General features: G+C 44.1%; 1 protein-coding gene across 4 annotated transcripts in view; it reads right to left on the minus strand.

Annotated features, from left to right (window-relative positions):
* Positions 1-585: 585 nt before the first annotated feature.
* Positions 586-15,622, minus strand: part of STAC3 (SH3 and cysteine rich domain 3) — a 29,827-nt gene continuing 14,790 nt past the window's right edge. For all 4 annotated transcript variants that reach the window (XM_033137347.1, XM_033137327.1, XM_033137337.1 and 1 more), the window contains 9 exons: positions 14,840-14,937; positions 13,317-13,377; positions 13,122-13,213; positions 11,526-11,592; positions 9,030-9,076; positions 7,674-7,765; positions 5,330-5,381; positions 4,715-4,864; positions 586-1,745 (listed from right to left, as the gene is read on the minus strand). In XM_033137347.1, the coding sequence (XP_032993238.1) occupies positions 1,647-1,745; positions 4,715-4,864; positions 5,330-5,381; positions 7,674-7,765; positions 9,030-9,076; positions 11,526-11,592; positions 13,122-13,213; positions 13,317-13,377; positions 14,840-14,937 (758 nt within the window). In that variant the 3' untranslated portion in view covers positions 586-1,646. The remainder of the gene's footprint in view (positions 1,746-4,714; positions 4,865-5,329; positions 5,382-7,673; positions 7,766-9,029; positions 9,077-11,525; positions 11,593-13,121; positions 13,214-13,316; positions 13,378-14,839; positions 14,938-15,622) is intronic.

Below are 15,622 nucleotides of genomic sequence, written 5' to 3' on the forward strand. Positions count from 1 at the left end.
TGCAAGCTTGCATGGTCTCTCATGAAAACAAATGTTGAGTGCCTGCTCAGTGTGCAGGTGTGAAAGTAAGCCCCGCACACCATAACTGCACATGAAAATGTGTGCACAAATAAACTGTGCATGTGTTCCATGTGAGCAGGCAACAGGCTTTCGTGAAATGAGTGCAATTGCAGCAGGAGTATCAGCAGATTGCATACTACAAATGAGCTGACCCCACATAACAAGCCTAGTCATCAAATACAGTCTGTAACTTTCTCAGCAACCCTAAATCCTGGCAATATCTCAGAGCAGGACAGGCTCAATTTATGTAGTATCCTCACTACCCTTGCGTCATTGTTCTCCAGTAATCTTGAATATTAGAAGGAGAAACAGTCTTCTCTGTCATGCAAGGAATTGGACTTTCACTAAGGCGGATCCAGTTGTACAAATAAGAGCTCCCAGACCATCCTCTGGGGCCTCTCTCCCACCAAGAGATTCAGGAATTCCAGATGAGCATGTAAGTGCATACCTCTGTGGAGAAGGTGCACATGTGGCCAGTTCAGATATTATAATGCAAGCATGGAAAAAGAAGAATGGGAGCAATACTTGTGGGCCCTTTGTTGCTTTATTCTCATAGCATCCAAAGGGCTCGATTCAGCATGGACGCTTAGCCTTTCTGAGCCACCTCAAAGTGCACAAGGATCATAGAAACAGGCAGTGCTCTTTTTCCATAACATGCAACCTTCCCACTTTGCTGTGGCCAAGTTATTAGTCACCTTGCATGCTCCCTCCCCCAGAAAGAAAGTCATAGCACTGACTGTGTATAGAGAAATGCATGTATATACATGTTGTAAAGAAATTCAATTGTCTAGAACATCTACCCTCCCTCATAAGCGAGACCAGAAGGTGCCTAAAAGGGAACAATCTAAAAAGGAGCAGTTTCACAACAGCAGGAAAATGGAAGAAAAAGGATAATGGGAGAGGTATATCATTTCAACATAACTGGAGCTGATTAGCCCTCCCGAGAAAATCAGGTCACTTCATTGGATGCTGATCCCAAGTCCTGCAGCTTTGCGCTAAAGTAGGTAAGCAGGCTACTGAGGGGTAGAGAGAGATAACATATATAGGCAAAACATAACAAAATCTAAGCAATCCAAATAATGCTGGGAGTCGCACCACCAGCAGCAGCAAAGGGACAGCCATTTGCTTCCAAGTAAACACACACACACACAAGCTTTGTGCCACCTGCAGGAGACAGCAGCAAATGCCACTTTTCTAGTCTGGCAGTCAACATGAACAATCGGTATCCACTTCCTTTGCAGACAGGAAGCAGAACAGCTTTGTCCGCATCCCAGCTCCTCTGTGGCTCACACCATCAGTGGATCAACGGCTAAACTCATTCTGGAATCTGCCACCACCACCAGAGTCCAAGAGGAGAGCCAAGGGCCCCCCTGCCCAAAGGTGACAAAATTGTGTGCTCCTCGCCTTGTATCCTAGCTCAGAGATACAGGTCTTGGTGGAATATCTTCACTGGGAGCCACACAGGCACTCGCAGAACCCAGCTCCATTGCAGAGCAGAGAGTCCTTGGTAGCTGGGAATCTCTTTCCAAAGAAACAACCTGGCCTTCGGCTCTGGCCATGAAACCCATAAATGCCAGGGCTGGGTCTCAGATCTCCTGCAGGAAGTCGACGGGGAAGAGCCCCACCTTGCGGCCAGTGTAGACTTTCACGTACCCATTCAGCTCCTCGCCTTTCTGCACCACAATCTATTGCAGGATGAAGGAGGAAAGGGGAACAGGTAAGAAGCAGAGCCAGCTTGCTATGTCACATGCCAAAGAGAGAGATTTCTGTAAGTCTGAATACCTTTAAAAGCAATCACAGAGCAGCATGTAAGGCTTTGCTCTAAGCTAATACAATACATAAAGAAACAAACAGGTGTTATCGTGGGGCTTAGATCCACCCAGATAAAGTCTTAAGACCCTGGATCTGGAGGATCCAGCTGGTGTCAAATTCTGTGCCTGGACTGTTGAGGCCACGTAACTCCAGTGCTGAAAAGCTTGCACTGGCCGTTCATACACTACCAGACAGCAGCGTAGCAAGGTAAATTGGTACCCGGGGGCAAAAAAAAATTTGTCGCCCCCCCCCCAAGGCATGGGAAGGTCAGGTGGTACCCGGTGCAGAAAGTTTCTTGTCAACCCCCCCGTTGACCCCCCCCCCGCAAAAATGGTTTTACGTTATTTCATATTTTCTTACAAAGGAATAATAACAAGTAATAATAATAATAATAATAATAATAATAATAATAATAATAATAATAATAATAAACACCTTTTTTTATATCCCGCCCTCCCCGGCCAAAGTCGGGCTCAGGGTGGCTAACACCAGATACATAACATTGGTATAAATTCAAACAATAATTAAATTACCTCCTAAAAACATCTCAAAATCAAATTAAAGTCTAATTAGATGGCTTTCCACAGGGTTAGGGTTGGGAGCAGTAAGTGCTCCACTGAACTGAAATTTCAGCCTTCATGACATAGGAAAACAGCCAAGTGAACAGCTATTTTGGTGGAGGAGGGTCAAGATATTAACCGATATGCATGAAATTTCATATATAGCTATATAATCCCTAGTATAGTAAGATAAGCCCTTCGGAGCAGGCATTTTCAAAAAAAATTGTTCCTTGATAATTTCCCACCCCCTCCATTATGGAACATGGGGCGGCCTGCCCCCCCTTGCTACGCCCCTGCTACCAGACCAGGTTCAAGATTTGTGTGTTCATGTACAACTTGGGTCCAGGATACCTTAAGAAATGCCTGACGCCTTAGATCCCTCAGATCTCCAGAAAAGTCACTGTTAGTGGTCCCCTATGGCTCAGATGCACAGCTTGTAAATACCAGGGTCCATGTGTTCAGTCTTGTGGACCCAATTTTGTGGATGAGATTAGATAGGCAATAAAGCTTAACAAATACGATAGAGGTAACATGAAGTTGAAAACTACCTGTTGAACTTCCAGAGCCTCATGAGAACCTTTTGATTTCAGTAGGCATCTTAAACCACTTCTGATGGTACAGTTGGTTTTAAATTTCATGCCACCTCTATTGTATTTGTTAAGCTTTATTGTACAGTATTTAGAGACTATTGTAATTAAGTGGTATATAAATTGTCAAAACAAATAATAAAAATCAAAGTCATGTTCAGTTTGGCCCTAGGAGACACTTGGGCTGGATCTACATTGATCTGTAAAAACGTTATTAACAATAATGTTATATAACTCTCAATGCAGTTTTCCATCGTTGAAGGCTCGCTGCTCTACAGCATCCTCTGGTGTCACATTTTTATAATGCATTTCTAACGTTATAACTGATGAGTGTAGTGTTAAGTGCCTATATAGTTTAAGTGCCTAAGAAATTGGATCTCATGGAAGAGAATGTTCAACACTGGGAAAGGTGTCACAGGAGACACTTAAGGACGCATTTCAGGGCGAGGGTGTGGAGAGACAGAAACAGGGCAGAGAAGAAATTTGTTTTTTCCATTCAGTGTACAGAGCTGGAAAATGCAAAACTGTTTTGAGCATCTGGTGTGAAATGGCCTAGGAATTCTGGAAACAAAAGTGTGTAAGGGCTGGTAGGGTTACTTTCTGTTTCTGGATGTGGTTTATGGGGCTAATAATGAGAAAGAGAAACAAGGATGGATGAGCCTCTTTCAAATGGAGAGCATGAAGAGAAGTGTAAGATAAGCTACTGACTGTTAGCAGTGTTTTTGCTATTAAGTGGCTGCCAGGGTGAAGGTTCTGATACCAGTGGTCAAAAGATCTCCCAAAACTACTCTGAAGCCATGCATGGGTTTTAAGACAGCATGGGAAATATTTGTTTTTGGGTGGAGGGGTCATGAAACTTCAGAATGGCCTCTACAGGTCAGATGATTGAGCCACTATTTTCCTGCCTGCTCCACAACGTTTAATCCAAAATTATACCAGTCAGTTAGGAATGCTCAAGAATTTCATTTGGTCTGCATTTTTAAAGGTAACCACCCATGATTTGCAATTCCCAGATGAATAGCAGATTGGAGCCCAATTATCCTTTGGTTTTCAAAACTTCTCTGAATTTTGCAATAAGGTTCTTGACTCAGGAAATGTACAAAATGAATATAAAAATGCGTAAATAAAATAAAATAAAATAAAAAATTCCTTCCAGTAGCACCTTAGAGACCAACTAAGTTTGTTCTTTGTATGAGCTTTCGTGTGCATGTACACTTCTTCAGATACACTGAAACAGAAGTCACCAGACCCTTAAATATAGTGAGGGAGTGGGGAGGGGTATTACTCAGAAGGGTGGTGGGAATGGGTGATCAGCTGATAGGTGTGGAAAACCTGCTGACGACTCTTAATGACTGCAATTGGTCTTGCAGGGAAAGGCAAGGGGTGAGATGGCTAAAGATAGCTTTGTCATGTATATTGAGATAATAATCCAATGTCTTTATTCAGACCAGGTTTCTCCATGGTTTTAAGTTTGGTGATTAGTTGCAATTCAGCCATGTGTATTTGACATTAAATAATGTATATTCCCATGCATGTGTTGTTGTTTTTAATGTAGAAATGCATCGAATGAACTTATGAACGACCATATGTGAAACTGACTCAGATTGATACATCCTTCCCCACTGTAAGAGTGGCAGGCAGCGGGGAGATAGGGTTTTAATTGTGAAAGGATAGAGTTGCCTCCAAGTTACTTACCTGATCCTTTTTTAGTGTGATCTGCCCAATCTCTTTGTTGCCCACAAAGGACCGCATCACTTTGTGTACCCGTTCTCCTGCACGTACCCGGATAAGAAAGTTTGGTGGGAAGTATCCAATTTTATCACCAATCTCTCCAATCTTCTTGCCCTAGAAGATTGGCGCACATGGGGTTAAGGTGTAAAGAAGTCAAACCACCAGAAACCCACATTCTTCTGCTTGCAACTAATTAGGACCATTCAAATGTATTTAAACATTTAAAGCAGCAGTGGTGAAAGGGGCAGAAGGTAACATCCATAGTTAAACTGGTTTACTTTTACCATGTGAACATGCCCTGACCAGCACTGAAGCCCATAACTGAGATATCAAGGGAGCTTGCAAGTCAATATCAAGGGGGATAGTTCTGAAACCACAACTGAGACAAGCCCCAAATAATGTTTGTGGCCCCACCACTTATTAAAGTTCTTTTTTTATTTTTTTACATCAGTTCTAAGAGATCAAACACTTTCCCCTCAAATGACCACATTTTGCACTGAAGCAGAAACACAAGTTATCTTCTGCTTGTTATGTATCTTCCCTTCCCCCTCCTCCAGGCAGTGAGCTCCCTTTTCTTACCCTCCACCATTCTTCATTGGAGTCGTCAACGATGGCAATTTTGTCCCCCGGGCTGAAAGAGAATGAGTCTGAAGTTAAAATATCGCCACAAACAATGGTAAACCATATGTTCCAATTTGCCCACAGAAATTCTGGAGTCTTGGACAGGTTTATTAAATCTGTCCCCCAACCTAGGTACTTGACTAAGACTGGCCCAAACAAACCTCCCTTTTTATTGCTACCCTACCACTCAGCAAAGCATGGAAGTCATCAGTGAGCATTGGTAGTTGCCTAGCAACTGCCATATTTATTCTTCTGCACCACACACCACAAAAAGACCCAGTAGATGGGCTTAGTGTGAAGGCATCAGCTGGGATATGTTTTGGGTGGGGCTCTGCTCTCCTCCCTATTGCTGCCCGAATCTGCACAGGCAATGCCATATTTTCATAGCACCCCATGAGAAGCTGTTCTAAGACGGCTGTCAAGCTGTCAAGTCAAATCCCAGCATTGGCCTTCCCATGTGGGATACTGTCATTCACTCAGGATTGGAGGTGCTTGAGGAAGAATCAAGTATGTCACCTTGAGCTCTTTGGAGAAAAAGTGGCATATAAGTGTAATAATATTTTTTTTTAAAGGAAATCCTTCAGTGTGAAGTAAAACCCGGCAATGAATTTTTTTGGCTCAGCTCCTCAGTTCTAACTGTGTTCATTACATTTGCATCCCACCCTAAAGAATCAATGTGTGTTTACTGGGTTGAAGAGCTTTATTTTCCCCCTTCAACTGTGATCTTTCAGATGTTTCCCCCAGAATGGCAACAGTATATTACTGATGGGAAACTGAGTTTACATTTTATTATTCCAGTGTCATCACCACCAAACCACTAGCTATAAAATTACTGCTCAGTCAACTGGGAGAAGCAAACTTACCCATCACTATTGTTCCCTAGCACAAATATTATTTTCAGTGTCAGAAATGGAAACATGAGCTCAGAGACCAAGACAATAAGAATTTTAGAAAAGATTGGGAAATGTTTAATGTATTTATTAAAAAGTATTGTTAACACATTGACAGGATTTTAAGAACACTTAGAGATACTATAGGAAAAATTGGATGATTTTATTATTTTATTATTTTTTGGAGTAATAATGATAAGCATTTGGAAAGGAAAATTAAGGAACCAGGGGAGAGGGGTGGAGGGAAGTAACAGGATTCGGGGAATCCTTAATTTTAGGTTTGAAATTGGTTTTACATACAATTGTGTGTGTGTTTTTGATAATACTGTTTTTGATATGGTTTTTTATTTTTGTATAGTTTGTTAAATAAAAAAAGCAAAAAAGAAATGGAAACATGTGAAACCTTTCTGATTTCTATATTTCAATATTTATAAGCCACCTTTCTTGATGAATGCCACCTAAGTCAGTGAACAAACTACCAAATATTTTCTTTGTTTGTTTGTTTTATTAAATTTCTACTCTGTCCTTCCTCCCAAAAGAACCCAGGGTGGCAGAAACACAATAATATTATAATTAACCTTTTAAAAAATACTTCCCTAACAATACATTAAAATATAAAATACATTTCCAGAACCAAAGCAATTAAATATCAGTGCAACAGCAGCACGGCCAAAAATCCCATCAATTAAAAGACATTGTAGAAGAGGTGCACTTTCAAAGTCTTTTTAAATACTGAAACCGAGGAGGGCCAAGGGTACAGCCCTTGAGAGGAACTTCCACAAGGGAAGGAGCCACCACAGGGAAAGCCCTTCCATAGTAGCTGCCAGACTGACTGAATTTAAAGGAAGTTTCAATGTGTGTGGCCTCCAACACTAGTCTTGAAGCACTAGGTTCAAACCTCCATTCAATCATGAAGCTCACTGTGTGACCTTGTGCCAATCCCTACTTCTCAGGCCTAACCTATGTCACATAGCTGTTGTGAAGATAACATGTGGTCTCCTTGGAAGAAAGGCAGGATATAAAGGTAAACCAATATGTCTACAGGCAGGTCCTTCCAAGTAACCTGGCTCCTCCAAGCCATTTAGGTTAGGGCTTTTAAAGTCAAACCCAATATTATGAATTGGGTCTGGAACTGCCCAACTGGTACAGAATCAGCATAGCATGTTTTGACCGTCTGGGTTCTATGAGCAAGCAAGCAAGCAGCCACATCCCGTGCCAAGTGAAATGGTTTATAGGTGACAGCCAGGAGTAACCTATAAGATCTAGATTCTGCTGGCATCAGGTTGGCTAAGGATATGAGAAACACAACCCAAACATTTCCATGCTGGGACTTGCCTCTGCAAGACAGCGAATTCAAGATCATCTGAGCTTGGTAAACTCTGACCAACACATACAAATTCCAAACCACTTACTGAAAATCCAGGTCATCCTTCTCCAAAGCTTTGAAGCGATAGAGTGCAATGAAGTAGTGAGACTGCTGGAACCCAGGTTGCTGCTTTTTATTCTGTCCAAGAGAAGAAAGGAGCCCATCAAGACTTAAGCAATGGAGTTTAGGAGAGCATCAAGGAAACCCAAGGTCTCTTCAAAGTCCAAAAGGAATGGCCTATAAAAACACTTCCCAAAATCCACCCTGGCCAGATAAGCTGGACAGTTGTGCATTGCAAAAAGAGTGATTTTTTGCACCACCTAAAACAATGACTCTGATGTGCATAAATGCAAATTTAGAAATAATGACTATAAAGAGCAATACAATACCAGGGCCGTCAAGCAAATCCAGTGCCCTGGTGCGAAGATCCCTCTGGCGCCCCTCACACTCCGCCAGGCAGGGCCAGGTGCAGTGGGCAGCCAGAGGGCACTGAGGGGCGGGTGGGGACGCTGCCAGCTGTGCTCCACCTCCGCCTGCTTGGCCAAAGCGGCGGCGTGGCACTGCTGTCCAGGGAGCCCTGGCTGCAGCACCGACGGGAGGCTCACCAACAGCCTCCCCGCGTCTGCAGCCCAAGAAGAGGTGGGTGAGAGTGACGCTGCCGATGGGGCTGGAGGGGGCAGGCGCCCTCCTCAGGCCGTGGCGCCTTGCGCCAGTAGCCTCAATGGCTAAGACGTCCCTGTACAATACATCTCATCGTAGTGGGGAAGACCAAAAGTGATTTGTGTGCCTGCTCAGTCTGCTCACCAGGTGCTGCTAACGGTTGATGGGCTACTTCAGTGCTTCTGTTCTTTAGTTTTATGGTTCTTTAACTTGAATTGAGACTTGGACAGCCCTCAAACAGCAGACACCTTCCAAGAGAAGACTCTTCACTGGCAGTCATTCAAAATAAAGGAATGTGTCCCATGAAGTAGGACACAGAGCCACCTCCCCAACTGCCAGATCTTCAGTGGTGCACAGTTTCTGCCACAGAGAGTTCAAGCAGCTCCTTGCAAGCAGGAAGAACCAGCCGCAGGCAGCCATGTAAACTGGCCTCCTCACAATGCTATATACTCTGTCCCTGTCCATTTTTTAAAGTATTTCCATAGCAGCCTTCAGTTAAAAAGCCTCCAGGACAATTTGCAACAATAAATAAAAACCACAGGAAAAATCAGGAAAAGGCAATGCAGTAACAGCAGATAGCAGAAGGTGGGGGAAGATAAACCAGGGGATTTCTGGCTGTGGAGGAGGAGGCTTGTGGGTTGGTGTGAACGTGCATCACCTCAGTGCTGCTGGTATCTCATTTCAGGAAGGGCACACATTACACCCCCACCTCCCAAGGGGGGGGGCAGGCAGAGTCAGGTACCTTATCATCAGGGGCATGCTTCTCAGCCTTCTGGGCTTCTGGGTTCCCTGAACACAAAAAGAAAAAACCCAGCATTCAGATAGGGGCATAAGTAGGGAGAGGGAGATAAAAAAGAGTGAAACTCTAATTTGTCCACCCCCCCAGGCATCATTACACTCTTTCCTGGTTGAGTTTTCAGTGCCTATAAACGAGGAATCTATATAGTGAATCTCTCCAAATAACCATTGTTGCTTTTACTATCGCAGCAGTTCCCAGTTTAGTTCTCTGTGCATTTTATTCACCCCTGCCTGCCTATTCATGTTCTCTCTCTCTCCCCCCCTCCCCCCTCTCTACTAGAGACCAGTACAAGGAAGACAGCAACTTTCACCAGTATTACAGGTGCCAAGGTCGGCACCTTCATGAGAAGAGGTGAAGCAATTTGCCTCAGGTGGCAGAGCCACCCCACTCCAGTATGGCCGCAGCCAAGAGCAAGGATGCTGCAGCAGTGGCAGGGCCAGTGGCAGCACAGGAGTGATGGCAGGGGCAGGGAGCGTCAGGGAGACGGCAGCAGGGCACTTTGCCTACAGTGTCAAAACATCCCACACACCCCTTGACAGGTGCAGCCGACTGCCATAACTGCAACAGCCATTCAGTCAAAGGAGAAGAAGCAGAACATTAGGTCCTGCTTCTTCTTCTTCTTTACTTTCCTGTTCTTCCTTCAGTGCCTCAAGGCAGCAGCACCAGTCTACCCACTCCTGGGCTAGTAAGGATAGGGAAATGGTGGCCCTCCATGAGGGGTGGGCCACTAGGTCAATTGTGGTTTCTCTCACTTTGTCATTTTCCCAGTCTTCGGTTTTCCACATTTCTACATTAATTGCAATTTATTTATTCTGAAAAGTAATTTAGTGTGAATTTCTTCTAACATACACAATATAATACATTTTGAATGCTACTTTCTCTAATATATAATGCATTTTTGGCACTTTACCCAAATATATGATTTTTATTTTTATTTTACTCATTACTTGGCTAGAGAACTGCATTGTAAATTTGAAGGACTGTCGATTTCAAAGTTTGGCTGTATTTTGGTTCACAAATTATCTTGGAGTTTGCATTTACATGTGAACTGAATCAATTTTTTTTTGCCCCATCCTTGAGAGAGAGAGAGAGCTGTCCCTGCAGGACACATGTTCCTGTTAGCATTGCCTCGAGGAAGACACAGACAGCAGCCACTTTCTCTGGAGCCTCATGCAAACATACACCCACCCATGTACCCAGTCTTCCAATGCATCAGAATGACAAATAAACAAACTGTCCATTTATAGCCTTGTTTGAAATTTTATGCATTCTACCCCTAACGATGTCTGTCAGTGTTTTCCTACTTCAAGAGTGCCCTTGGCCGACCTACAAAGAGAATCCAGCTTATCCCAGTGTTTATGGCAGTGTCAGAAGGCCCAGGAAATAAAACCTGGCACAAGTTCCAAAAGGGTTTGGAAGAATGCCACCCTCCATAATAATCACTAGGCAATATTGTCCCAAATACGTCACTCCCTTGGAACCTAAGACTTGTTAAAGATGAGTTCACCAACATTTGAATTGAAGATATATTAGGTAAACAACAGCAAGGGCTAACTAAAATAATTAAAATTTTGCAGGAAGTTAACCCAACTTCTGCACCAAGACAAGCTGGGTATCTCCATCTACATAAATTATGTAAAGCAAACTGGCACACATTTGTTAATTTTGCATCATTCATTCTACAGGTAGTCATGGAAAGTGGCACTAAAGGAAGGCACTGAAGTCCAGCTCTTCAGAAATCCCAATAAGACCCCTTCTGGTATGGTGAAGGGTAGGATGCAAAAAGTCCCCAACATATCCATATAGAACTGGGAATGTATACTGTCTGAAATTCTGTAAAGTTTCAGACGTTCTAAAGCTTTAGACTTTCCAGGGCCCAGTCAATGCAGACAATACTAAATTAGATGGACCAAACAGCCCGGTATAAGGCAGATACCTATGTTGTTCCTATATCTCAGCCCATATATTTTCAAGCTTATTTTTGCACACATAGAGGCTTGGAAACTTGAGTGTGGGATGCTGCTTTTAAAATCAATTTCAAGATTCTCAATATGCCAAACGATTTAATCTATAATATAATATTATAGATTATGGCTGAATCTAGACACATCAAAAAAGCGTTTCAGGAATTCCCTCTCTACACGCAGCACCCCTCCAGGGGTATTGCATACCAAATTTCCAAGCAAATGTGGCAACATCAATAGCATCCCCATCAGATCTCGTTGTTCAGGCACGTATGACGTATTTTTCTGTGTATAAGACTAGGTTTCCCCCCTAAAAAATAATGTCAAAAATAAGGGGGGGGCCTTATACACGGATATATCTCCCCCCATTTTCATAAATCTGAGTCCCCCAAAATAGGGAACGTCTTATACATGGGGACATCTTATAGACGGAAAAGTCTTTGAAGAGCAGTTTTTTCCAAGGTCTGGCACTTACCTGCCTCAGGTTGGCCACCCTCGTTTTTAGGGGCTTCTGTTTCCTCCTCCATCATAGCAGCCAATGGCTAGAAAGCAGGATGGGAAATGTATCAGAAGGCATCAGCTTTGTTGCAGTTGACTGGAATGGTAGAATCCTCACTAACTGAGGCTACATAAGACTCAGGGTTGTGGCACACAACAGGGAATTCTGGGTTATGTGAAACTAGGCAGGGCCTTAGGAGTTTCTGGCAGATATTTCGAAGACAATGTGCATAGGAAAATGAAGAGGATAAGGAAAGAACCTCAATTTGTGGGTGGTTTATATAGGTCTCCAGAGAAGAATCTGGGGAGATAGGGTTGCCAGCTCCCAGCCTACCTCAAGCTGCTAAATCCTCAAGTCTTCCAAGGCTGGGGGGAAATGGTTAAGTATCATCTTCCTTGCTGGAGAGCTGAAGAAGTCAGATTCACCTACCCAGTCTGTTGTCCAAGAACAGAGCTATAATTTACATTAATTAATGCAGTAGGAATGATGTAATTTGTATTTGCACATGCATAATTAAATGTTGACATGTCTGCTGCATTTTGTACTTTGTTTTTAATGTAAACGAAATCATGCATTCAATATTATATTTAAGATTTTTATTGTGTATTATGTGTTAGATGTTAGCATTATAAGCTATTTTGTATATTTCATAAACTTACTTGTAAAACATATTAAAGGTAAAGGGACCCCTGACCATTAGGTCCAGTCGTGTCTGACTCTGGGGTTGCGGCGCTCATCTCGTGTTACTGGCCGAGGGAGCCGGCGTACAGCTTCCAGGTCATGTGGCCAGCATGACAAAGCCGCTTCTGGCAAACCAGAGCAATGCACAGAAACGCCGTTTACCTTCCCATCGGAGCAGTAGCTATTTATCTACTTTCACTTGACGTGCTTTCAAACTGCTAGGTGGGCAGGAGCTGGGACTGAGCAACGGGAACTCACCCCGTTGTGGGGATTCGAACCACCGACCTTCTGATCAGCAAGCCCTAGGCTCTGTGGTTTAACCCACAGCGCCACGCGCGTCCCATAAAACATATTACTATTGGCTGCTACTGGCAACAGCAGTTTATGGGCACAACTCCTCTTCTCCATATTGTAGCTCTCTTTCCCATGGTCTCACTTTACAACATTGTGCATTTATCTGCCCCACAGAAGCAGCAGCAGGTGTGGGCAAGAAAATCTCTACACCATGGTATCTGATAAACTGTTCCTCAAGGTTATGGTTGGTAAGGGGGAGCTAAGCTGCACAGTTGATATTTTTAGCAGACTCATGGCAGAATACTTGAGAAAGAGGGCTGCAGCCTTCCAGCGGGGTGGATAAGTTAAATGTATAGCAACAAGGAAGGTGGGTGGGGTGAGGAAGAGGTCTGAAATACTGCAAGCCACATTAACCCTTTAATTGTTTTATTGTAAAGGCATTAACCCTTTAATTAAGAGCTAATTTAGCCCTGATTCCATCACTCTTATCTGGAGGGCACTTGCCATGGCTCTCCCTGGGAGGGGCTGCTATGGTTACGATACGATGATATGATACCCTTCTGTGTCATGATGTTTTCCCCACACAAGCTCCCTTACGTTCTTTTTGTCATCCTGTCCTTTCTTGCGCTCTTTGTTTGCCATGACGACACCTGTCCGCAGCGTCTCAAACACAGGGTCACTTCGGTTTGCTGTGGAGCGAAAAGCAACAGCAACGAAATTACGGTAGGCTGCTGTTTGTGGCAATGGAAGCCCACCATTGGAATGGGTAGAGGCTTGCAACAGGTTACTTACCACCAGAAAGTTGTTCGGCACCGTATAATGGAGAGCTGTAAGCGCGACGGAAACCCGGGGGCTGCAGGGCAAAAGAGGAAGAGGAAGAGGAGGAGGAGGAGGAGGAGGAGGAGTTTGGATTTGATATCCCGCTTTATCACTACCCAGAGGAGTCTGAAAGCGGCTAACAATCTCCTTTCCCTTCCTCCCCCACAACAAACACTCTGTGAGGTGAGTGGGGCTGAGAGACTTCAGAGAAGTGCGACTAGCCCAAGGTCACCCAGCAGCTGCATGTGGAGGAGCGGAGACGCGAACCCGGTTCACCAGATTACGAGTCCACCGCTCTTAACCACTACACCACACTGGCTCTCACTGAAGAGTGTGACGCACAAGTAAAAGGGAGAACCCAGCCTTCTCCAAAACTAAGGAAGAAGGGCAACTCTTTCCTAAATACGCTGCCAGTAGGCCAGCTTGTCCTCGGAGAGCATCTCTACCCTAGCTTTAAAAACAGGGTCAGACAGAAAGGCGGGAACATCAATTTTTGGAAATATTTCCACCGGTTGCAGAAAAAGCCTCTGGTGATTCTTTGGGGACTACTGTGAAAGGGGCAAAACGGTTGGCCTAAAACAGCGTTCTCCAACCAGGGGGCCCTCCAGGTATTGTTGGACATCCCTGAAGTAAATATTATGAACAGCTTGATTCAATGCAGTTTCCCCCCCCCCTCTTAACTTTTTAAAATTGCTTTTCAGGTATATACCAACAGATGAACGAAATACAACTCCCACCCTAGAGGACCAAGAATCTATCTCATAGATTAAAACAATACACTTCTATAATACAGTGGTACCTCAGGTTACAGACACTTCAGGTTACAGACTCCGCTAACCCAGAAACAACGCTTCAGGTTAAGAACTTTGCTTCAGGATAAGAACAGAAATCGTGCTCTGGCGGCGCAGCGGCAGCAGGAGGCCCCATTAGCTAAAGTGGTGCTTCAGGTTAAAAACAGTTTCAGGTTAAGAACGGACCTCCAGAACAAATTAAGTTCTTAACCCGAGGTACCACTGTACCGTTAAGATGCTGATGGTTCCACATCAACATAAAATGGTTTTTCTACATTTTCAAAAGCAATTATTGCAATATTCTCTGTCCTCGCAAAAAAAAATTTAATGTCATCAAACTCAACACTATACCAGATCCATGCTTCTAATGACAGCACGCAGACACAAATTCTTCCTATTTTAGCTCAATTTACTCAAGCTGCAAGCACTAAACTGCCCAGGAACACAAAAGTATTTTGAGCATACAAATTCTGTTACGTTCCCTATTAAAGCAACCAAAGAAATTTCTCAGTTCTCAAATTAGCATGTCTCTTTGGGGAAGATTTTATCTCCACACCGAAACATTTCCCACCCTCCACCTTATGGTGGCTAAAGCAATCTCTGAGCTTGCCAGCCCAAGCCTAAAGCACATGGCATATCATGTTAAGGAGAGCAAGTGGCAGGAAGCTGGAACGTGGACAATGGGGCCAGGTAGGGAATACTTACAATCTTGCCAAAGCAGCGCTGGAACTCCACATAGTGTTGGCAGCTGTGGTGGATGTGGGTTTTGCAGTTCTTGCAACGCAGGCCATATTTGTTATTGACTACAGTAGAAAAAAAAACCAATCCGTTGGGGGCAATTTGGGCTGCAAGAGCCAACCCCCTGCCAACCTTTCTGCCAACCGTGCCCCCCACCCCTGCAACTCCTGCAGACTAAATCATGAATTGGGAACTTGAGGTCCTCCCAATGTCACTGGACTATAACTACCATTGTCCCTGGCTATGTTTTGGCCATGATGCCTGGGGCTGATGGGAGGTGGAATCCAGCAACATCTGAAGGGAAAAATGTTTTCCCCATCCTTTAACATGGGCCTGTCCAATCACATGTAATGCCAAGATGGAAGGTGCCATTTGAAGACCACTAACTGGATCATTTCCCCCAATTGGTGTCACTTCAGTATAGAGCCCAGCTTGTGGGTGGGTATGTGTGGATGAGCGGGGAAACTTCAACACTCCCTGAGTGTGTACCCTTTTGGCACTTTAAATACGACTGCATCAAGATCTGTCAGGGCAGAAATCTTCAGTTCTGTGTGCAACTGTCCAATGTGGTGAGAACTGCAGCTTGGACCATATTCTTGGCAGTGAAGTAGCCTCATGCTCTGGACTAGCCCTGCCCCCCCCTCCCAGTTGGCTATTGGGCTCTTCCAGACAGGCAGGCCTATAAAAAGGGTTCCTGATTGGTCTGAGATCTTGCCTAAGCAGCAATGCCTTCATAGGCTCCAGTATCCT

Source organism: Lacerta agilis, chromosome 2 (genome assembly GCF_009819535.1).
Source record: "Lacerta agilis isolate rLacAgi1 chromosome 2, rLacAgi1.pri, whole genome shotgun sequence".
NCBI lineage: Eukaryota > Metazoa > Chordata > Lepidosauria > Squamata > Lacertidae > Lacerta > Lacerta agilis.